Source organism: Vidua chalybeata, chromosome 1 (genome assembly GCF_026979565.1).
Source record: "Vidua chalybeata isolate OUT-0048 chromosome 1, bVidCha1 merged haplotype, whole genome shotgun sequence".
Taxonomy (NCBI): Eukaryota; Metazoa; Chordata; class Aves; order Passeriformes; family Viduidae; genus Vidua; species Vidua chalybeata.
The window spans coordinates 1396738-1421292 of NC_071530.1; the positions used below are offsets into that span (position 1 = coordinate 1396738).

The 24555-nt window shown below is 51.1% G+C and overlaps 1 protein-coding gene across 1 annotated transcript in view; it reads right to left on the reverse strand.

Moving 5' to 3' along the window:
• PTH1R (parathyroid hormone 1 receptor) overlaps window positions 1-24555 on the reverse strand; it is a 95083-nt gene that overhangs the window by 37346 nt on the left and 33182 nt on the right. The window contains exons 2-4 of the mRNA XM_053950985.1: window positions 17555-17660; window positions 6241-6351; window positions 2162-2280 (exon numbers count right to left, since the gene is read on the reverse strand). Of these exons, the coding sequence (XP_053806960.1) occupies window positions 2162-2280; window positions 6241-6351; window positions 17555-17660 (336 nt within the window). The remainder of the gene's footprint in view (window positions 1-2161; window positions 2281-6240; window positions 6352-17554; window positions 17661-24555) is intronic.

Genomic DNA, 24555 nt, shown 5'->3' on the forward strand with positions numbered 1-24555 from the left:
ACACTGTCTCACACATTTAATCCCGACCCTGGCATAAAGAAGCAAAGACTCCTCACCCTGTGACCACTCAGGGGCCACAGACGAGGTCAGGAACATCAAACCCACCACAGGAGATTTTGCTTTCAGCCTTTCAAATCACCCTGGAGGTGGAAAGCCTCCATTACTTCCTTGTGGTGGAAAAAAAAAAAAAAAAAAAAAAAAAGGGGTGGGGTGGGGGGCAACTCTGTTGTTCTTTGTGTCTTTCCTTTAGCAAGTCACCTTGACAAGTCCTGCCAGTGGGATTTTAAAAGGGAAGGATGTCCTTTCCCTAGGGGAAATTTTGGGAATCAGCTGGATGATTCCCACCCCAGGGTGCAGCTGAGACAGGGGAGATGATTTCAGAGAGGTCAAAAGTTTGCACCTTGATCAAGGTGCTCCATGACCCCAACACCTGCTCCAGGACCTTCCTGGGAAACTCTGGGGCTAAAAGAGTTCTTTCCACTGTGAACTGGGAAAAATCCCCCCAAACTGGTTCTGGAAGGGAACATCATCCAGGTCTTTGCTGGAGTGGCTGGAGCAGCACCCAGTGCACACAATCCTCTGCTCCTTGTCCACATGAGAGGAAACACTCAGCAGCTCAAAGAAGTCATTTCCCCCTTTCCCTCATTTCCTTATTTTCCTTAATCACTTCATTCGTGAGTTGCTTCACTCTTAAGGAGAAAAAAAGCAACAACAACAACAAAAAAGGCAACAAAAAATGAAAAGCAAACAAACCAACCAACCAAAAAAGAAATCAAAAAACCATCAAAAAACAACAACAACAACAAAAGAATCAAAATCCCCTACTCTGTGGTTAGATTTAAAATTAAGAACATTGCCCCGAAGGGCCCCTGGATCATCCTCAAGGAAGCTGTGGTTAGATCCTTATCTCCAGCTGTCTGGGACACTCCTCCCTGCAGCTGATCAGTCCCTGATGCCGTTCCCCATATCCAAGGGGACTCTTCCAAGAACCACTGGAAAACCAGAGGGTTTGGGTAAATTCTTTGGGAATTACAGGTGCGTGTGGGTGGGAACGTCACTCTCTGTGGGACAAGGAGGTCACATCCTCCCGAGTGACACCAGGGACAGCTTTGCTGTCACCTTAGCACGGAATTCCTTCCAGTCTTCCAGCATTACAGAGCCCCAGGCTGGCTCATGGGGAGGAAAGAAATTTCTGGCAGCTGCTGTTTTATCATTATCTGAATTTTTGTAAATTTCTGGCTCACGGATTTTTTTTTTTCCCCCAGGAGTACGCCAGACCCTCTCCATGTTTGAAACCCTTTTCCAACTTTGGTCTGCTGTCACTGTTTCCAAATTGTGACTACACCACAATTAATTCAAGATCACGGAATACCAGTTAGGTTTGGGTGGGAAGGGATCTTAAGGATCATCCCATTCCACCCTCTGCCATGGGCAGGGACACCTCCTACTGTCCCAGGCTGCTCCAACCTGGCCTTGGACACTTCCAGGGATCCAGAGGCACCCATAGCTTCTCTGGACAACCTGTGCCAGGGCCTCCCCCTGCTCCCAGCCAGGAATTCCTTCCCAATATCCCATCTAATTCTACTTCTTTCAGCTCAAAGCCATTCCCTGTGTCCTGTCCCTCCAGGCCTTGTCCCCAGTCCCTCTCCAGCTCTCCTGGAGCCTCTTTAGTCCCTGGAAGAGGCTCTGAGCTCTCCCTGGAGCCTTCTCCTCTCCAGGCTGGGCACTCCCAGCTCTCCCAACCACTTGCTCCGGTTTGATTCCACATGTGTTTGGGCATCCCCTCCCAGAGACAACCACATAAACATTGGAATTTTTGATAACAGCCTGGCAGCAAAAGGATTTCCTGCTGTGGCAGAGGGAGTCTCAATGCCATGGAACAACCTCCAACCACTTCTGAGCGTCCCCGAGACTGCTCCAATTTTCCCCAAGATCTCTTCAGGAATGGGATCATGGCAGCTGCAGGAAACTTTTCTGCCTTTGAGGACAATTTTCCGATCAAATCATTGCCCATCAAAGCACGATGTGGCTTTGGCAAGCTCAGGAAGGGTTTCCAAGAGGAGGAAGATGAGCTGGAGCGCTTTAAATGAGACAGAGGTCCGCGGGTTAGCCCGGCGTGAGGCCAGAAATTCCTGCTGCGTGCAGGAATGGCAATGCCTACCCTTTCCCGCGTCTCGTTGGTGAGGAACTTGGCGCACTCGCTGTAGTTGGCCCAGGTGCGGTTGTTGCCCGGGACCAGCTCCCAGCTCCCGTTCAGGTCACACCGGCGGTAAGCGTGGCCTGCCGAGAGAGAGGGGACATGGAATCAGCGGGAAAACGGCAGGAAGTTAATCCTAAATTCATCCCTGCCCAGAGAGAGGGGACATGGAATCAGCGGGAAAACGGCAGGAAATTCATCCCAAATTCATCCCTGCCCAGAGAGAACATGGAATGAGCGGGAAAACGGCAGGAAATTCATCCCAAATTCATCCCTGCTGAGAGAGCAGGGAATCGGTGGGAAAAAGGCAGGAAATTCATCCCAAATTCATCCGTGCCCAGAGAGAGGGGACACAGAATCAGCAGGAAAACGGTGGGAAAGTCATCCCTGCCTAGAGAGAGGAGACACGGAATCAGTGGGAAAATGGCAGGAAATTCATCCCAAATTCATCCCTGCTGAGAGAGCATGGAATGAGCGTGAAAACAGCAGGAATTTAATCCCAAATTCATCCCTGCCCAGAGAGAGGGGACACGGGATGAGCAGGAAAATGGTGGGAAATTCATCCCAAATTCATCCGTGCCTATAGAGAGGAGACACGGAATCAGTGGGAAAACGGCAGGAAATTCATCCCAAATTCATCCCTGCCCAGAGAGAGGGGACATGAAATCAGTGGGAAAACAGCAGGAAATTCATCCCAAATTCATCCCTGCCCAGAGAGCATGGAATGAGCGCGAAAACAGCAGGAATTTCATCCCAAATTCATCCCTGCCCAGAGAGAGGGGACATGGAATCAGCGGGAAAATGGCAGGAATTTCATCCCAAATTCATCCCTGCTGAGAGAGAGGGGAGGGGAAATGGCAGGAATTTCATCCCAAATTCATCCCTGCTGAGAGAGAGGAGACACGGGATGAGCAGGAAAATGGCAGGAAATTCATCCCAAATTCATCCGTGCCTAGAGAGAGGAGACACGGAATCAGTGGGAAAACGGCAGGAAATTCATCCCAAATTCATCCCTGCTGAGAAAGCATGGAATGAGCGCGAAAACAGCAGGAATTTAATCCCAAATTCATCCCTGCCCAGAGAGAGGAGACACGGAAAATGTCAGGAAATTCATCCCCAGGTGGAGCCTGTTATAGATACATAAATATAATGTTGGCTTTTCGCAGATATTAAAATGGGTTTTATATGTGCGGCATTAAAGGAACTTCATTATGAAGATGTAGTTTTTTATTTCCGTTGTTAATGAAGCTTAGTGAAGTAGCTGATGTGAGCGTGCTTGTGTTAAAATTCCTGCTGGGATGGGATAACACCCAATGAGGACACCTTTAAGGATCTGCCAACCACCAGCACTCGCTGAGGGCAGTGTGGAGCACGGCCCAAAAACTGGAGGGGATGATAAAAAAGGACTAAAACCACAACCAAGGAACACGCGTGCTCTGAAATGGTGAACCCAAGAAGAAGCCGTGCTGAACAGCTCTTGGAACATGTAAACTACTTCGGGGAAAAGTTTACTGTGCATAAGGGCTTATGAATATGCAAAGGGCTGATGTAATTAAAAGGTATTTAAGGGGTGTCCCCAAAGATAACGGGGTGCCAAGATGCCCCCGGCTGTAATAACCTTTGCTCGGTGGTCCTTTATCAAACTTCTTAAATTTTCACAGGACAGTGAACGTGTTTTTCACAAGCCCATCCATGCTGGGGCCTCCTGCCTGCTTGGAAGCTCGGCCGCAAAAACCGACTTCCATCTCCACGTCAGTTTATCAGTTTTATCAATTTTTTTAGCTGAGAAACGCCACGGAGGCCTTAAGTTTCCCTTAGTGAAGTTCAGATGTTGGGTCTGCAAATCGAGGAGAGAAGACTTGGAAAGCCACAAAGCCCAGAATTACCCTCAGAATTCCTTGCATCTCTCCTTATAGGACAAAAAAAAAAAAAAAAAAATAAAAGGTGATTTGTACTATTTTGCTCTTTGTTTGCAAGCTCAGGTCATGTCAAAGGGTATTTTGTTACTCCTGCCCTCCTCGTGGGGATGCAGAAGGAAGGGAATGCGAGGTTTTATCCTTGGGTTCGGCTGGCAGAGGAGAATATCCGTGTTCAGATGTCCATGTGGGAATTGTGGCATCAGGCGTGTGTTAAAACGCCCTCACAGGAAACAGGGATTAATCCCACAGATCCTGGAACTACAGAGGGAGAGTAGGGAGCCTAAGGAAAGATGGAAAGGGATTTTGACAACGGCTGGAGGGACAGGACACAGGGAATGGCTTCCCACTGCCAGAGGGCAGGGATGGATGGGAGATTGGGAATTAGGAATTCCTGGCTGGGAAGGTGGGGAGGGGCTGGGATGGAATTCCCAGATCTGCCCCTGGATCCCTGGAAGTATTCAAGGCCAGACTGGACAGGGCTTGGAGCAACCTGGGATAGTGGAAGATGTCCCTGCCCACGGTAGGGGTGGAATGGGATGATCTTTATGGTCCTTTCCATCCCAAACTATTCTGGGATTCTCCGACTCCATCACCTAAGGCTCCCCATCGGGCTCCCACACTCCCTGACTTACCCGGCGGATACCAGTGAAATGAGAAATCCAAGCCACGTTGGAATATTGAGAAAAAAGGGAAGGATTGCACTAAGGCAGGCTCAGGTGGATATTGGGAATGTTCCTCCTGGAAAAGGCTCTCCAGCCCTGGCCCAGCTGCCCAGGGCAGGGCTGGAGTCCCCATCCCTGGAGGGATTGAACATCCCTGTGGATGTGGCACTTGGGGACATGGTCAGGGGTGGCCTTGGCAGTGCTAGGGGATCGATGAACAGATCTTGGAGGGCTTTTCCACCCTAAATAATTCCATGATTTTCAGCCTCCTTGCTCCTCCTGGCCTCTGAGGGGAAGAGTGAGAGGTCACCGGCCAGGGGTGAATCCCAGCTCTCAGCTGTTGTGGAATAGTCAGGACAGACTGTGGGAAACGAGGATGCCTGGGAATATCCTCCCTTGCTTTCCAAAAACCCCAGCAGTGCTCTGCTCTGAGCAAAGAGTCTGAATTCCCTCCTTTTTCCCCTCCTTGGGTGCTTGGAACATTCACTGAGGGTCCAAGTGTGCTTTGATCACTTCTAAAAACACCCTCAGACTTCCCGGCAGCGCCAGCAAGCCAAGAAATGTGGAGCCTGAGGGAAAGGGAGATAAGAAGGAATTCCCACATTCTGCTCCCAGACACCCACCAGGGCTCTGGAGACAGGATTAACAAAGCCCGAGGCAGAGAATAAAAGCTGGAAGAATATTTTGGGGTTCTATTGCTACACAGAGTTTGTGGGGACAAACAAATCCAGGTTTGGGAATTGCCAGGATTTACAACTGGGAGCTGTGAGCAGGTAATTGGTGCTGAGAACGTTTCAATCTGTGTAGGAAATCTGTCACTATTTCAGTTCAAACTGAGCTTTTCTTCCCTTATCAATCAACAACGACCTCTTCTTTCCTTCCTTCCTTTTCCCTGGCTTTGCACCTGCTTGGAAGGGAGGCACCATGTGAGAAAAAAGGGATGATGAGGGGAATTTTGAATTTCCTGGCTGTCAGGGATGTCCTCTGTGCATCCCCCAAGCTCTGCTGGTACTGACAGGGAGAAATTCCCACTTTCTGCTCCCAGACACCCACCAGGGCTCTGGAGACAGGATTAACAAAGCCCGAGGCAGAGAATAAAAGTTTGAAGAATATTTTGGGGTTCTATTGCTACACACAGTTCATGGAGTCCAACAAATCCATGTGTGGACACCGCCAGGATTTACAACTGGGAGCTGTGAGCAGGTAACTGGTGTTTAGAATGTCACAGTCTGTGAGGGGCAGGTGGCAAATTTGTGATTATTTCAGTTCCAACTGAGCTTTCTTCCCGATAATTCGTGTTTATCAATAAACAACGGCCGCTCCTTTCCTTCCTTCCTTATCCCCTGGCTTTACTCCTGCTTGGAAGGGAGGCACCACGTGAGGAAAAAAGGGATGACGAGGGGAATTTTGAATTTCCTGGCTGTCAGGAAGGGCCTGTGCTGGCGCTGGGCTCCACACCCACCTTTGTGGTTGAAGTCGTAGATGTACTCGGGGCAGGGCATGGCCACCACCTTGCCGGGCACGCCCTCGGGCCAGCACACGATGCCATCCCACTCCGGAAGGCAGAAGCCATCTGTGGGAGAGAACGGGGACAAAGAGGAGTCACTGCACCCGCAGAGGTGACACCTGCTCGGAGAGGGCTCTCCGTGAAGAGCCAGCGCTGGCATTCCATGGGGAAACCTGTCCTGGGAATACTGCAAATTCCTTCTTAGTGTGTGGCTCTAAAAGGTGAGAATTATCCCAAGTTTTATTCCACAAGGACAAACTGTCCAGCTCTGGGATTGCCAGGATCAGAATGATGTGGCGCTGCTGGAGAGAGTCCAGAGGAGGCAACTCCGGACAAGTTTCCCCCAGGGCTGGAGCCCCTCTGCTCTGGAGCCAGGCTGGGAGAGCTGGGAATGTTCCCCTGGAGAGGAGAAGCTCCAGGGAGAGCTCAGAGCCTCTTGCAGGGCCTGAAGGGGCTCCAGGAGAGCTGGAGAGGGACTGGGGACAAGGCATGGAGGGACAGGACACAGGGAATGGCTCCCACTGCCAGAGGGCAGGGATGGGTGGGAGATTGGGAATTAGGAATTCCTGGCTGGGAAGGTTGGGAGGGGCTGGGAAGGAATTCCCAGAGCAGCTGTGGAAGTGTCCAAGGCCAGGCTGGACGGGGCTTGGAGCAGCCTGGGATAGCGGGAAGTGTCCCTGCCCATGGTAGAAGGTGGAATGGGATGATCTTCTCAGATCCTTGGGATCTTACTGAATTCCAGAAGTTTCCTCCCAGCCCATCTCCCCAGCCCGAGCAGGTCCCTCCACAGTCCCCCAAGGCATCGCTCGCTCCCAGCTCCGTGTCCTCAGGGATCTCCTGTGCTTTGGGCTGGGTAACTGCACCCACCCATGAAATTCCAGCTGCAGTGCAATACTGAGAATGGAACGCTCAAAGTGTCGGATCTGCTCCCAAATCTGCTCCCAGAGCTGTGTCTGCCCTCAGCCACGAGGTTACGGAGTGTCGGACACAGGAGATACCTGGCAATCACAAGGAACAGGAACCACCTGCTCTCATCCACAAAAAAAAAACAAAAAACAACTCCTCACAGAACTAAATCCAAACAGGGCCAAGATCTCAGCGTGATCCGTGGATATCAAAACCTCCCACCACCCAGGAATTCATCCTTCCTCACCAGCGTGATTCCCCAAGATTAAAGGAAAACCAGGATTGCTTCAAAGCCCTTTGGCTAGTCTAGGGTCAGAGCCGACATGGATTAATTCAGTTTGGTGGTTTTTAGGACGTGAAAAACACGGAAAATCTCCTCATTTAGCAGCTGATTTCTTATCTCTAATTTACTGTGGATGAAAAGGACCAGACAAATCGCAGCCTTTCTTCTAAAGCATCAAATGGGAGTGAGGGTCAGGAGCAAAAATTCCTCAACATCCATGTGATAAAAAAGAGGGAAATAATTTATTGCATTTTGTCTGCTTAGAGTCCCACTAGGAGGAGAAAAATACATTTCCTATTCATGAAAACTGGGAAAATTCTTCCCTCTGGCTCATTATTTGCAGGATAATTTACACTGGGAAAGAAGAGTTTATTTATTTCTCAGTTCTCTGGAAGGTACAAAAGACAAAGGAAAAAAAAACCAAAAAACCAACACAGGGCCCCACAAAATTTGGCTCAGGAGAAAATGTTGATGTCCTTGACATTTTTTCTGCAGACAAGAAAGTAAATAAAGATTTAATGGAGCCCTCAAAGTGCTCTTGCCTAAAATAAAATCAGTTCTTATGACAAAATAAATCAATTTGAGTAAACATTAAAAGAAACACAGTGGAGAAACAACTCTGAGAGAAAAACAGTCCTCCAAAAGTGCTCTGAAATCAGAGGGAAAATCTCCCACTTTTCCAAAATCTTCGCAAATTGCAAAGGGCAATTTCACTTTTAAGAGGTTTCATTTCGCATCCCACCGAAATATGTGGCCAGAAAAGAAGAAAGTGCTAAATTTTGTGGTGGGTGCATCCTCCTTGTGCTGGAAACATGGAAAACTAATAACAAACCACACAATTATTGATTTTTTGGGTATTTTGAGCCCCCAAAATCCTCCCCAAAAGCTGAAGGGAACGGTGGTGGGACGCCTCTGGAATGCTGCTTTAAGGGGGGACAATTTGGGGAGCCAAGAGGTGCCCTAGAAATGTTTCAAAAGATGATTTTTGCATTTAAAATTTTGTCCTCTGCATGGAAATGATTCTTTAAATGATTTAATCCTGAGTCATTAAAGGGTTATCCTGAGTCATCCTGAGTGTTAAATCCTGATAAGAATCCAGTGAGACTCAAAATTCGGGAAGTGTCTGAGCTTCCCAACAAAAGGATCCATCGTTGTTACCAAGACCTGAACCCCTCCCAGAGAAATCTCTTCCCCCTCCTCTCCATCATCTCTGGCCTCTCTCTCCCCATTCCTTGCTTGGAAAAGCCATTCCAGGACAATTTGGAGGAGGGATAAATCATCTCCGTGATCGTTTCCTTCCTGGAATTCCCCGGTGATGGGTGATGAGTTAAGGGAAGGGCGGGTGGATATTTTGGATCTGCCACCTGGACACCGCCCTAAAATTCAGGATAACACAGCTGTTCCCTGAAAATCCTGGGAACCACGGGGGAAGGAGAGAGGATTTGGGTCGGGAACAGGGATTGCAGGTAGGGGAACCTGGTGAGGAACATCCACAGGTCAAGCCAGGTGCCTCTGGAGCTCCTGGAATGATTTGAGGAGCTCCTACATTGACTGCAACTCTTGGAAAACCTCTTTCAAACGGAAATGTGGACTGATATCAGGAGCAGTCGCACTTTGGGGTTGTTGGATCCTCATTCCTGGGGTTTAACACAGCCAAAAGCTGTTTGTCCCCTCCGTGTCCTGCAGAGGAGCCTCACCATCCTCCTCTCCTATCCCAAATCCCTCCAATCCTCCCATCTAAGGAGACCTCCCGGGAGCACAAGGAGGGATGGGTTTAAACCACAGGAGGGCTCATTCCCACTAATTACAAGGAAAAAAAAATTTTATAATGAGGGTGGTGGGACACTGGAACAGCCTTTCCAGAAAATGTGTGGATGCCCCATCCCTGGAAATGTCCAAGGCCAGGTTGGACAGGGCTTGGATCACCCTGGGATAGTGGGAGCTGTCCCTGCCCATGGCAGGGGTGGAACTGGATGGTCTTTAAGGCCCCTCCCAAACCCAAATCATTCCATGAACCTCTGATAAAATGGGAAGGGAAAATCCCGTGTTTCCCATTGTGCTGGAATCCAAACAAGCCATTCCTTTCTGCTTGTTTGCCCAAAGAGCTCCTCCAAACATTTTTTTTCCCTGAATTTATAAAAACATTCACAGTATCAACAGCTTGGCTTCTCCCTTTGTTTTCCTTTTCTCCCGGTCATTTCTCTGAGGAGATCCAGGCTGAATTCCAAGAAGAAAGTAGAAAATTGGGAAAGTTTGGCCTGTTAATCAGTCCCTCCTGAGACACTGGTAATAATGTTCCAAAGCACAGAGAATTCCAAAGGATCCAGTTGGAAAAGCTTATTGAAAACCTCTTGGAATTTTGGTGAAAATGAGTTTGAGGGTTCCACTGTGCTGTTTGGATCGATCCAGGTCGTTCAGGATGTGGAACCGGAAAAGTCGAACGTTTCTTTCCTTGGAAGAAATAGTAGGATTCACAGATGATGGAAGTCCAAAGGAATTCACAAACTATTAAGAAAACAAGGAAGTCTCACACATATCCCACATCCCTGAGAGTTTTGGGTGTGTATCCCATCATCCAGGCAATGCTGAAGGGACGATCGTGTTTATCCCTCAGGAATTTGCCTCCTCCTCCGAATCCAGAGCTGCGTCTCTCATGGATGGGGACACGGAAGGTGGGAATGGCACTGGAATTCCTCGTGATTTGAGGACATCACCGACCACTTCAGTGCTGGAGAAATGAGTCCTGAAGGGAAACATGGGATCCCTCCAGGATCCCATTGGCTCTTGTCCACCAGGACGTCTCTTGGCTCTCACCTTCCCCCTTGAAGCACATGGAAGTTGCAGTCATTCCAAGATGGGAACAAGCAAAAACTCTCTTGGATGACATTCCTGAAGAAATGAGACCTGAAGGGAAGCATGGGATCCCTCCAGGACCCCCTTGGCTCTTGTCCACCAAGACATCTCTTGGATCATCTCTTGGATCAGTCCTTTCCTGTTGAATGTTGGAATCTCAGAGCGTGGGAGCTGAAGTCATTCCAAGATGGGAACGAGCAAAAACACTGTCATTGCTGCAGGATTTCACTCTGGAAGGCAGGAAGGCCAGTCCCAGCACACTTTGGGAAGGGGCTGTCCCAAATGCATCCCTCATTTTGCTCCTTGATTTTGCTCCTCCACCAAGTCAGAATCCCAGAATCCCAGGGGTTGCTTTGGTAGAAGAGAGAAAAGTAGGAGCAAATTTGGGCCATCCCTGCTCAGGGTGCACGGAGAGTCATTCCCGCCTTCCTGCTCCTATTCCATCCCCCTTTTCCTTTCCCTTCCTGCTCCTTTCCTTTCCCCCAGCCTCAATTCCCGTTCCAGGCGGAACGGGACACTTTGCATGTGGAGAACACATTCAAACCATCTGCGAGGCTCCTTGGCAGCTGCACAAATGCAAACACGGGCTCGAGGTGTTTATCCAGGGGCACGGAATATAAATCAGCCCGGCTCATTCCGGCACCCGGGAGACCACAGTTGGAATACGCTGTGTGATTGTGGTCACTCCATTACGGGAAGGACATTTGGGGCATTGGAAGCAGGCGGGGAGGAGCGACCCAAAAAAAAAAAAATGAGGCAGAGTTTTGGGATAGGAAGGGGGAGAAATCATTTGGGGATTGGAAAGGGGAGGAATTGTTCGGGGATAGGAAGGGGGAGGAATCATTTTGGGATAGGAAGGGAGAAAAAATAATTTTGGGATAGGAATGGGGGGAATTGTTTTGTGATAGGAAGAGGGGAAGAATCATTTTGGGATAGGAAGCGGGAAGAATTGTTTTGGGATAGGAAGGGGTAAAAATCATTTGAGGATAGGAAGGGGAAAGAATTGTTTCGGGATAGGAAGTGAGGAGGAATTGTTCTGGTATAGAAAGAGGGGAGGAATCATTTTGGGATAGGAACGGGGGAGAAATAATTTTGGGATAGGAAAAGGGAGGAATGGGGGTTTGGAGGGGCAGGAATTAAGTTTGGGGCTTTGCAGACGGATTTTGAACCTGGCTGTGAGGGCAGGGGGGATGAGGGGCTGCTTTTGGGGCTGTCCTGGTCTGTGGGGGATGTGGCTGGAGGAAGAGGGGGTGTGACCCGGCTGCGTGACCCGGCTGTGTGTGCGCACGGATATTGTGGATATTGTTTGGACAGTTTGGAAGGACGCGAGGAGTGGGATCCTCACTGATCCAACAGAATCAGGCTGTAAGGGACCGCAGTGGATCAGCTGCTCCAGCAGGGCCATCCCAGAGCACAGGGCTCAGGATTACATCCTGACAGTTCTGGAATATCCCCAGGGAGGAGACCCCACAGCCTCTCTGGGCTCTGCTCAGGGCTGGGCACTGCCCAGGGCAGAAGTTCTGTCTCCTGTGCCGGGGGAATTCCTGGGATCAGTCCCTGCCAGTGGCTCTGGTGCCATCGCTGGGCCTTGGAGCACAGCCTGGCTCTGCTCTGCCCCTGGACACCCAGGGATGGACAGAGACACCCAGGGACACCCAGGGACACCCAGGGACACTCAGGGACACCCAGGGACACCCAGGGACACTCAGGGACACCCAGGGACACCCAGGGACACTCAGGGACACTCAGGGACACCCAGGGACACCCAGGGACACAGGGACACCCAGGGCTGAGGCCCCTCTCACTGGGGCTCCTCTCTAGGCTGAGCAGCCCCAACTCCTTCAGCCTTTCCTGGGCACCGAGATACTCCAGGCCCTTGCTCAGCTCCATTGGACCCACTCCAGAAGGTCCATGGCCATAGGTGGATGCAGCTTCTCTCTGTCACTGCTCCAAGACCTTTGCTGCTCTTCACCCCGTGTCTCATGGACAGAACATCCCTTCCATGCTCAGCCCTGGAGGAAACGGACATTGGAGGGGATGGACACGGGCCAGGAGCTGCTCCATGTCACAACACATCTTGGCTCACCTCAATCCAAGGCCACCAGAAAATTCCATGACCCAGCCCCGGAGACACCTTCCTGACCTCACCAGCCAGTTCCAGACACTGCCCATCCACCCTCCAACTTCCCAACCCAGGAGCAGAAATTCAACCTCCAACATCCCATCAGGAACTCCTGACCTGCCACTGCTGGCACATCCCATTCTTTCCTCCTTTCAGCACATCCAGTCCTTCCAAACCCTTCTAGCCTGCCTCTGAGAGGGAAAACTATCGCTCCCGTCAATCATTAAAACAAGGTTGATAATTAGCATTTGAGTTCAGCCGCCCTTTGGAATGTTTTCCACCCTTTCTCTGTGTTCCTTTACAAATCTAAACCACAGACCACTTGTGCCTCTCGTAATTCCCGAGATCCGTTCCTCCTGTGAGTTCCAAGGCCTGTTTAGCTGCCCTGTGGACTTTCCTCAGTAGGACTGGGAGCCCCTGGCCCATAAAACTTTGCAGGTAGAGGCCACATCCCAGTTTCAGCTCCTTCAAGTCCATCACGGTTCATATCGATGACTCTGAACTCCGTCACACTCCAGAAGAACAGTCTGGTCTGTGATTCCATTCTCAGAGGTCTCCCGGTCCATAATTCCATCCTAGACACTGACCCGGTCCTTAATTCCATCCTAGATACTATCCTGGTCCATAATTCCATCCTAGGCACTCTCCTGGTCCATAATTCCATCCTAGAAGCTCTCCCAGTCCTTAATTCCATCCTAGAGACTCTCCTGGTCCATAATTCCATCCGAGAAGCTCTCCCAGTCCATAATTCCATCCTAGACAATCTCCTGGTCCATAATTCCATCCTAGAAGCTCTCCCAGTCCATAATTCCATCCTAGACACTCTTCCAGTCCATAATTCCATCCTAGAAGCTCTCCTGGTCCATAATTCCATCCTAGACACTCTCCTGGTCCATAATTCCATCCTAGGAGCTCTCCCAGTCCATAATTCCATCCTAGACACTCTCCTGGTCCATAATTCCATCCTAGAAGCTCTCCTGGTCCATAATTCCATCCTAGGAGCTCTCCCAGTCCATATTTCCATCCTAGACACTCTTCTGGTCCATAATTCCATCCTAGAAGCTCTCCTGGTCCATAATTCCATCCTAAAAAGTCTCCTGGACACCCCCCAGCTGGTGTCCACTGGAGCAGTGACAGCTCTTCCAAGCCAAAACTGTGCTGGGAATATGTTCACAAGGAATGGTTTGGTTTTTTTGTGGAATTTGGGCCACATCTGCAAGAACTGAGAACAGAAGCTGGGAGAAGATGGAAATAGCTGGAGAAATTATGGATTTATAGAGGGCTGGGGTGTTTAGGCCTTAGGGTGCCCCTGTCTCCCTTAATTTCTGAGGTACCCGAGGCTTCTCCCGACCTCTGGGAGCTCCTGGCATCAGGGAATAGTGCTGGACCCTCTGGAGAGGAAACCAGGAGCAGGTTTGGGGGGTTCTCAAGGCAAGCAAGAGCCTGGAATCAGCTCCAGGTCCTTTAGGGACAGTGAAACCAAACTGGGATGTACAACCCAGGTAAACAGACCCAGATTCCCAACTAAAAATAACGCCTTTCCTGGGAAAACAGGTTTATTTATTAAAAAAACAACACAGTTTGGAGCTGCAACACCTCGGGCTCAGAGAAAGGGGTGGCCATGGCCTTTGCTAATGACAGGGTTGTGCAAAACTCCCTCTTCTTTCCCCACAAAATGTCCCATCTCCTTTTCCAAACCAGGCAAAGACAAGCTTTTAATTCATGGATTAAAAAAAAAAAAAAAAAAAAAAAAAAGTCAGGTCTGATGGCTCAGGGCTGGGAATTTCACTTCATCCCCTTCCAGGTTTAACTTTGGGGTGGCATCAGCTGCCCACCAGGGCTGGGATGGAATATTTGTGTCGGGAGAAGAGAAATTTTCGGGTTTCCTGTTCTTTCCCAAAGGCTTTCATCTGGAGACTAAATTTAAGGAAAAAAGGGGAGGGGGGGAATAAAAAGAGAAAAGGAGGAAACCAAATGCTTGTGGGGGAAGGGTTTTGGGGTTTTTTTGGTTTCGTATTTTGGGTCTCCAGCCCTCAGTGCCTCAGCCAAAGGTGGAGATGACGCACGAATCCTGCCGGGGCTCTTTGGAAGCTCCTGGAGCAGCTCAGCCTCGGCTCCCCATGGCACAGATCCATGTGGGAGCCACATGGATCAGGAGCCAGGGCTCAGAGACACCTGGGAGGTGGCCAGGGGCCAGAGGAGCCCTGTGAGCCCTCCAGGAGGAGAGCAGGGACCTCATCCTCCCATAAAACAGAATTTTAACCTTTTTAGGGGGTGAAAAAAGGGGAATTTGGAGTTTTTACACATAAACAGTGGCTGAAGAAAGTCTGAAATTTTAGAGGGTTTTAACCTTTTTGTTCCCTAAGATTTTTCTTTGGAATATCAACCCTGCCAGCCGGGACCTGTTCCCACTTTCTGGAATGGGGTCAAAGACTGTTTTCCTACGACCCCTGTGGTGAGGAGTTTCCCAGGAGAGATCCCCCTCAAGTCCTCAAGTTGGGTCAGGAATTTTAAGTGGAAACTTTCTCCTTTCCCAAACATCCGACACCGCTGGGCTGTCGGCAGGCTTGGCCCTCGATTGGAGTTGCTCCAGGATGATCCCAGAGGGATTCTGGCTCTCCAGGAAGATCCCTTCCAGCAGAGCTGAACGTGGATCTTATCCCTCACCACAAACAACTCCCTGGGAAAGGCTGGAGAAATCCCATCCTTGGATAACTGTGGGATGTGTTTTCCTGAGGATCTCCCCAAAACTGCTGCCTCTTTGTGGGCCTGTCCTTTTCCCTTTGGAATGACAAATCCAGCATGGATTTGACCGTGGGTCAACTGGAAACCACATCCAGGATTTATTTTGCTCCAAACCAACCCTACTTTTTCCTTTTAAATCCTATCTGTGAATAGGAGCTGGAGCATCATAATGGTGAAGACTGTTGCCCTTCCCAGATTTTTCTTTGGGATCTGCAGTGAGTGAAGAGGTAACGGGATGAGATCCTCCCTCTGGATGAGGAGGGCACTGGTCTGGATGTCTCTGATCTCCGAAACAGACACCACATCCCAAATTCTGGATCATCCAAGGAGGAAAGCACCGGACCCAACCTCCTTCCCTGTGTCCAAGGGCATCTGAAATCCCAAAATCTGTGGATGGCAGCTCCTCTGAAAACTGGGAAGAACTTTTCCAAATTGGAAAACTCTTTGTTGGGACCACAAACTCCTTAAACCATCTCAGGGGCAGTCTGGCAAATCCCTGCCTTGTTTGGGAAGTCTCAAAGGGAATTTATGGGGTGCTAAATCCTAAAAAGCCATTCCTTGCAAAAGGAGTGGGAATTCATTCTGCCTTTGGATTGGTGCAGATTAATTGGATCTAATTCTCCTCCTCTAATGAGTGAAGTCTCCAAAGCCTTGAAATCCAGGCGATTCCTCCTCTTGGACTCTTTGGGATTGGATTTGCTGTAGAGGATGGAGCAGGGGGTCAGGACAGCTTTTTCCAGGGGCAGGATTTGGTCCATGGGATTAAACCATCGGATCTTGGAAGTTTTTCGTTCCAGTCCCAGACCCAGGTCTCCAACCACTACCAAAACCACGGGATCTCCAAATCCCTGGGATCTGCTTCCTTTGCTCTGCCCTTGGGAAGGAGCCCAAAATCCGGCTGTCAATCACATCCCCATCCCTGCCCATAGCGCAGGGGGATCAATCCCAAAGGCTGCCTCAGAAAAGCTGGAAAAGGGGTGCAAGAGCAGGACGGGGTGGGCAGCGAGACACCAGCAGGAAATGCCTTCGCACATGTGCTCATTAACGAGGTGTTAATTGGGCGCGGGGTGAGGGGACAAAGGAGCAGCAGAGGATGTGGCTTGAGGTTTGCTGATGGAAAACAGGAGGCAGGGAATCAAAGGAAAGCTGGGATTTTATGGCCCTTGCTGGCATTTCCAAAGGCACCGGGAGGGCAGGTGGTGAAGCTGGATTTGGGGACCTTTCCCACAGCACTCCCCGAGGGAAGGGAAGGCCGAGCTGCAGGAACATCGTGGCTTGTCCCGTTTTCCCGGGAAATAGAGGAAGTGGGACAGGACACCCACCCCGGGGACTGAAGGGTCCCTCAGGAATTAACACTTGGGAATGTGAGGGAAGGAGCCAGCGGGGGGTGAGGGCTTTGCTCCCCACATCAGAGAGTTCTCTCCTTCCTCCTCCCCACCAGTCCCACAGCTGGGAGTGATTTTCCAGCCCAAAATAGAAAGGAAATGGAAGGAAGAGGCTCAGCTGAGCTTGGGCCCTTCCAAGGAGAGAGACTGGGGAAGGAGAAAGGTCTTGGAGTGCTGTTTTGCTTTCCCTATCACTGGTTGCAAAGGATTTTTGGGATTTGGAATAGTGGCTTTCCTCTTGAACAAGTCCAGAGGAAGCCCCGGAGCTGCTCCAGGGCTGGAACCAGGTTGGGAGATCTGGGAATGTTCACCTGGAGAAGGGAAGGCTCCAGGCAGAGCTCAGAGCCCCTTGCAGGGCCTGAAGGGGCTCCAGGAGAGCTGGAGAGGGACTGGGGACAAGGCCTGGAGGGACAGGACACAGGGAATGGCTCCCACTGCCAGAGGGCAGGGATGGATGGGAGATTGGGAATTAGGAATTCCTGGCTGGGAGGGTGGGGTGGGGCTGGGATGGAATTCCCAGAGCAGCTGTGGCTGCCCCTGGATCCCTGGAAGTGCCCAAGGCCAGGCTGGATCAGCCTGGGGCAATGGGAGGTGTCCCTGCCCATTCCAGAGGGGTGGAACTGGATCTTTAAGGTTCCTTCCAACCCAACCCATTCTGGAATTCTGTGATCCCAGCAGAGCTGGTGGCTGGTGCTCTCTCTTGTGCATTGTATATAACAACCAGGGCTGTAATTCCACAACTTCTGCATCCTCCTGGACCCTCGGCGTTTGGAATTCTAGAGCAGAACAAGTCTGGGGCAGCTTTGCTTTCCAACACTTCGCACTGAAACCTCCTCCCCATGGACTATCCTGAAAAACCGCTTCGCTGGGATGCCCCAAGTGCCTCCTTCCCTCCCTGCTCCCAGCACGCGGGGCTGAGGGGAAGGGCTGGGAGGAGCAGGGGTGGATCCAGCCCCGGAATTTGGGAGCACTCACCGTGCACCTTGGGCACCTTGGCTTTCAGGTGGCGCTCGCACTTGGCCTTGGCCTTCAGCAGGAGGAAGATCTGCTCCTCCTTGGTGATGACATCGTCGGCATCCACCTGCAGGGAGGGGACAGAGAGGTCAAACTCCAATTCCAAACCCTCCTCTGCATCCACAATTTCCTCTGCCTCGCCCTGGGAATCCCGGTTTGCCCTGCAGTTGTGTCCCAAGGAGCAGCTCCTCCGTGGAATTACCGTCCCTGGAGGTGGCAGAGGAAGCGCGGGCTGGGGCTGATCCCATCGTGCACACTCACACGTGGAAGCAGCAGTTTTGGGACGGAGCATCCCAGATTGCAGGGATGAGGCTGCTATCCAGGAGGAAAACATTCCTAGGAAATAACTGCATGCCAAGGACCCCTCTCCTCTTAGGAATTACAACCTCCCGTGCCACTTCCTCCTCTGCACGGAGATTTCATCCACAGGCATCAGGCTCCATAAAATCCTGCCTGAATCCCAGGAATGTGTGGAGGGATCTGTCCCAGGCAGAACTGGGAGCTGACAGCAGCTCCCCACCCTCTGCCCCAGGGAGAGCTCAGAGCCCCTTGCAGGGCCTGAAGGGGCTCCAGGAGAGCTGGAGAGGGACTGGGGACAAGGCCTGGAGGGACAGGACACAGGGAATGGCTCCCACTGCCAGAGGGCAGGGATGGATGGAAGATTGGGAATTAGGAATTCCTGGCTGGGCTGGAATTCCCAGAGCAGCTGTGGCTGCCCCTGGATCCATGGAATGTCCAAGGCCAGGCTGGAGCAGCCTGGGGCAGTGGGAGGTGTCCCTACCCATGGAATGGGAAGGGATTGGGATAATCCTTAAGACCCCCCCCAACCAACCCATTCCATGATTTCCCTGCACTCCCTAAGCCACCCCTATCCCAAATCCAGGCTCCTTCCCCCCTTTCCAGTTCATCCCCTTTGCCAAGCCAGTAACAGGAACCAGCTGAGGGCCAATTAACTCCCGACACAAACTCCCTCCAAATGACATAACGAGGGTTAATGAATCCCAGCTCCCAAATAACCCGGGATTCGATTTCCCAGTGGGCTCCCAGGGAGAGCAACGGGGGCAACGGACACGCAGCTGTGGAGTTAAATCTGATAAGGGGCCGGGAGTAAAACAGGAGTTGGGTTTTCGTGTCCTTGGAACAAATCCAGGCTGAAAACCCTTCACAAGCGGGAGTCGCTTCCAAACCGCGTCCACGTTAATGGGAACCATTCCAGCCCTTCCCAGATGTTTGGCCTGTCCACATTTAAGGCACCATCCCTCACTTCAGCTTGGACGGGGAACAGAAAAGCTCGGGGTCAGCTCCCGCTGGCGCTCGGATCTGTACAAAGCCGGAGCGATTCCGCCAAAGCTGGAGGAGTTAGGCTGGATTTAGAGGGATGGGACCTCAGGAATTCCAAGGGATTCATCCCAAGCATGCTCAGTCCTCAGCTGCTCTGGCTGTGCTTGGAGGGATGCACAGAAAACACATTTTCATTCCCAGAAATAAAAGGGAAAAATCTCCGAGGGCTGGGCCCGGAGCTGGGCAGAGACAGAGCTCCGAGCTTAGCTCAGGTTTAATTTCCTAAACCTGCTCTATCCTTAAAAAAAAAAAAAAAAAAAAAAAATCCACCAAACTGACCCCACTTTCCCTCCTCTCCTCTCAAAGGATGGTTTAAATATAAAAAAATCTATTTAGGACCTGACTTTGTGGGCTTCTCCTTGGTCAAAGGGGTGGAGATGTGGATGTAAATAAATTTATGGATTAAACCAGAGATTTTTCACTAAATCCTGCTGTTTGAAGGCATCAGTTCTCAAAAGCTTTTGGGAAGACTGTGGAATGGTGCTGGATAAATCCCATGAAACATCTAGGGAAAACCAGGCTGGGAGCTGGGAGTTTGGAACTTGGCATCCCCTCTGTCCCAAGCCCTGTGGGGACATTTCAGTGCCTCCGTGGGGCTGAAAGATCCCCAGGGATTGGGGATTATCCAAGCCTGGAATCCTCAGATTTGGGATCACGGGACAGCAGGTGGGACAGTACAAACACCCAGAGCTCAAAAACCTGGAACACCTTTGGATCTTCCAGCTGCTGCAGGAATTTCAACTCCCTAACTGCACATTTTCCTGATTTTCCTTGGATTTTCCTGCCCTGGATCTCCTGATTTTAAGGCAAAATTAAATCCCCTGCTCCTCTTCCCAGCCCGGCTGTCCATGGTGAAAGGAATCCATGGGAAGATTTTCCTTGTGGTAACTTTCTGATCCAAGGCACATTTGGCTCTGGCTGGGCAAAGCTTTCCCTTGGGAAAACAATCCGACACCTGATCCAAAAAAATGCCGGGGGGCGGCCTTGCTTAAACCATTTGTGCCAATTTTTGGGAATCCGGAGATTCCCAGGCAGCAAAAGAAGCGGCTTCACTTCCAGGAGTGCCCAGGTGGGGCTTCAGGATTTGGGAATGGGTGGGAAGTGCTGGGAATGAAGCAGCCACTGCTTTGGAGGGGATTTGGATCCCTTTGGGAGGGAGAAAAACAGGGATGGAGGTCCCAGGATGAGATGTCCGTAGGATATGGAGAGAGGAGGGAAATGAATCCCTAATTTGCAGGAGTTGAGACTCAGATGAAGAGAGCAAGGACTGAAAAATCCCAACAAATCCCAGCCAGGATCAGACAAACGAGCAAAACCCAAATCCAGCAGGAGCTGGGAAAATCCAGAGCCTGGATGCAAATTCAGGGGACAGGAATGTCCTAAACTGCCCCAAAGCCGGGAGGTGACAGCCTCAAGTGTCACCTCTTTTCCTAAACTGGCGCCTGCTGGAATTAGGCTAAGATGGAAAATTGGCCAAAAAAATGGATATTTTCATCAATATCCACGGATTCCCTCTCTTTATAAGGCCACCTGTGCCATGCTGAGAATCCCAAAATCCACATTAATTCCAGAATTTGTTCCGTTTATTCCATGAACTCCCTGCACATTCTGCTCAGGACAATGAAAAAAGGAGATAAAAGGCGCTGGGAATTTTTCATCCCAGTGAATTCCAGCGCCAAAACCGTCTCAAGATTCCCATATTCAACAATTCCCTCCTCTTTTATCAAATTCCCACACGGCTTCACCTTTTTATGCCCCCCCCAGAATCCCTCATCCCGGTAAAACCCTTTATCCAACAGAAAGGAATAAGTACAGGATATATTTTTCCCAATAATCCCTGCCTTGATGAAAAACTGGGAATATCCAGGATGGGATTTACCAACCTGAGCTATTCCCTCAGAGCTCCTCCTATGGCCTTTTCCTGCCCAGAGCAGCTGGAATTTATTCCTTCCTCAAACCAGCACCTGAAATAAATTGGATCAGCCTTTTTTGGGAATTCTTTTACCCCCCCCCCCACCCCCTTTTTTCCCATTAATTGGCCACTCAGGAGCACTGAGAAGATTTTTGAGGAGGAATTTTTGCTGATGGGAATTCTGGGAGCAAGAGGAGCATCCAAGGGAAGGCAGAAATTGTCCCAGATGGGTCCAGCTCCCAAATCCAGCTGTTTTGAAGGAAGAGGTCGAGGTTATCCTGTCCCTGCTGACTTAATCCCTCTAAAAACCGCCAGCAAATCCCTTTAAATCAGCTTTCCCTAAATTTTCTCAGCAGAAATTCCTGCACTGAGTTCCTTGGCATGCAGTTTGTCCAAGGAAGAGTTTTATCCCGAGGGACGTTTTCTCCCTCGTTCCGGAAATCCCAGGAGCACCTGGAAGGGATGGAGGCTCCTTCCCCGGGCTTCCCGGTTTTCCAATCAAACCCCACCTGCTCCTCTTGCTCAATCATCTCCTCCTCTCCTCCCAGCGCTGGGTTTTGCTGGAAAAATAAAAGTTCCTCGTGGGGAAAAGATCTGGGAATGTCGCTTTTCTCTCCTTGTCCGGAGAAAGCAGAAATGCCGAAGGGAAGGGGGACACAACAGCTTTATCCCGAGGCTGTAAAATCCATTTGGATCCTTTCCTCCCCCTTTCCTTGCCCCTCTGGAGCCCGTGGGGTAGGATGAGGATGTCCTCTGGAATTTCCATTCCCTGGCTGATGTCCCAGGCATGCAATCAAACCCCAAATGTCCCCGGGGAGGTCCCGGTCATCCCCGTTTATGGGCTTCATTTTGGGGAATAACGGGGTCCTTGCTGTGCCACTTCCCTGGCAGCAGCTCAAAAAGCAGCTCCAGGCAAGGAGATTTGTTGGGATTGAGGGCAGGGAATGCTGGGAGAGCACCAGGGAATCGCTGGGAAGGGGAAAGGGAGCGCGGGAGAAAGAAGAGGAAAGGGAAAACATTGCAATTCTGGAATGGTTTGGGTTGGAAGGGACCTTTAGGATCATCCCATTCCCTGGGCAAGGACATTTTCCACTCTCCCAGGGTGCTCCAAGCCCCATCCCAACCCGGCCTTGGGCACTTCCAGGGATTGGGAATCCACAATTTGCAGTCAACGCGTGCCGTTTATCCAGGAGAACTGAGATTTGTGGTGCCTTTCCAGGAACAGGAATTTGGGGACAACATTCCTCAGTCCCAAAGGGTTTCCTGTTTTCCACCCCTGGAGCAAACGAGGTGGGACCTGAGGGGCTGAGCTATGGAAAAATCAACTTCCAAGCAAGGAGAAGATTCCCATAATTTCCTCTCGGGCTGCCCGAGCAGAGATGTTCTTCCCAGAGATCGGAGCATGGAGCTGGTGCAGAGGGATCAGCAGGGGTTGGAATTCTATTCCTGGATCATCAACAACACCCATGGCATTCCACGCTTCAGGAACGATTAATCCCAACTGAAATGTCTCCAATATTCCCAGGAATCCCATCCTGGTCATCCTGGAGAAGTCCTCGTCCTCCTCAAGCCCAGCTTTTCAAGCCAAACGGGACCTGTGGAGTCTCCTGAAGAAGCAGAGCCAGGATTTGGGATCACCTGTGGCCCCCTCATGGTCCTGCACCTCCCTGTTCCAGGTAAAAACCTGGAATTTCCCTCAAGAGGCAAAACATCCTCAGGATTCACCTGGGAATTCTGAGTGATCTTGTCTTACTGCACTCCAGACAGGCAGGTCCTGCACACCTCGGTGACTCCAAGCTCCCCAAGGAATTCCGTCTGGGAATGTGGAAAGCAGATCCTGCCTCAGTTTCCCACTGGCCCAGCAAAGCTTCTCCCATTTCCCTGCCTTATCCCTTTGGACCATCCCAAAGTTTTTGGTCCTCTGGCTCAGGAGAAGGGGAGGAAAAGATGGATTTGGGAGCAGTGAGCTGGAGACACAGGAATTTCTCTTCCCCTGGGATCAGAGGGAGCTCTGCCTGCACCAGGAATGGGAAAAGAGCTCCTGCTCCCAAATTCCAGCCTTCCCATGGGTGAATTATCCAAAGGTTTGACCGAAATCCCAATGCAGCTGCTCCAGCCCATGCTGGGATTGATTCTTTTTTCCCCCCTTTTTTCCACCCCCATTTTCCTGGTTTTTCCTCCTTCCAGAACACCAACCCCTCACCTTCCAGCAGCCCTGACTGGGAATCAACACAGGATCACTCCGTGGCCTCCGGCAGCCCAGGAATTTTGGGAGAGAGGCAAAATCTTGGCATGACTTCCCTGCTGCAGCTTGGAGACCTGGGATAGCACAAATCCTTCAGGTCAGGACAACCTGCTCCTTTCCCTGGAGCATTTGTTCAGACATCCAGCTGCATCCTCATCCCAGCAATTCCCTCTTCCAGAGGCACAGACCTGGAGCAGCCCCTCCTTCTTCCCTCCCAGTCCGGAGAAATTGAGCTGGAAGCAAAATTCCCCCTTTGCCATCCTTGATGTCCCTAAGGGGGGCTTGGGCAATGATCCCAAGATATTTCTGCTGGAATGGTCAATCCCACACCCCTCCCCGCAGCCCCAGCAGGGATTTGGGATTGACTCCTGCCAGGTCACATCTGCCGGTGGGATTGGACCGCGGGGAGACGCGGAATCCGTGCCCTGGGAATGCCGTGCCAAGGCCGTGGGGCAGCTCCGGGCCACGTTCCCGCTGCTCTGCGTGTGCCAGGAGCCACAGCCGGAGCAGGGAAACCTCGGAGAGCTCCCGGTGCCAGCAGCTGCTCCCTCGGGATCATCCGCGGATCATCCGCATGGGCAGCAGCGCCAGGACTGAGGGCACGTCCCAGGAGACACCGGGGACAGCAGGGACACGTTCCAGCACGGATTGGGCAGGGAATTGTCCCTCAGGATGGGAGCTGCCGTGGTGGGGGTGGGGCTGTGCCCATCCATTTCCACCAATGAGCTCCACGTGGCGGAAATCTGGAGGTCGGGGCAGGAAAAGAAGGATTTCCAGAGTGGGAGAGGGCCCCTCCTGGCCTGGATGTCACCCCAACAAGGCTGATGTCACAGAGGCTGCTCCTGGCTGAGGCCGGAGGGAAGGATGCCGGGTCTGGATCTTATCCAGGGCAGGAATCCCGGGAATCACATTTGGGAGATTGGGTTTGCATTGGAGAATCCAAACATCCGGCACCGGTGCGGGATGGTTTGGGTTGGAAGGGACCTCAAGGATCATCCAGTGCCACCCCTGCCATGGGCAGGGACAATTCCCACTGTCCCAGGATGCTCCAAGCCCCAGTGTCCAACCTGACCTCGGACACTTCCTGTCTCTTCAGATTCCCCCTCTGGCTCCAGCTCCTGGTTTCCATCCCTCTCTTGGAATAACAAATTCCTCAGTCTGGTCAGTCCCTGAAGGTTTCTTATTTTTGCCTCCCTGTTGGATTTGCGTGGAAAATCCCCCGGACGTGTCCCTGTGAGACGCGAGGCTGCAGGTGGTGATGCCTTTGCTCCGTGAGTCAGCGCTCCCCCCATCCATCAGCGACCCAAATTCCAGGGGACACTGCTGGCCCAGACTATCCATAAACACAGGGAAAACCAGGCTTAGACAGATCTCCGTGAAAAGCATGGGATAAACGAGTGGGGTGAGGGAGATTATCAGAGGAAATAACACGGAATCAGGGAATGGTTTGGGTTGGAAAGGAGC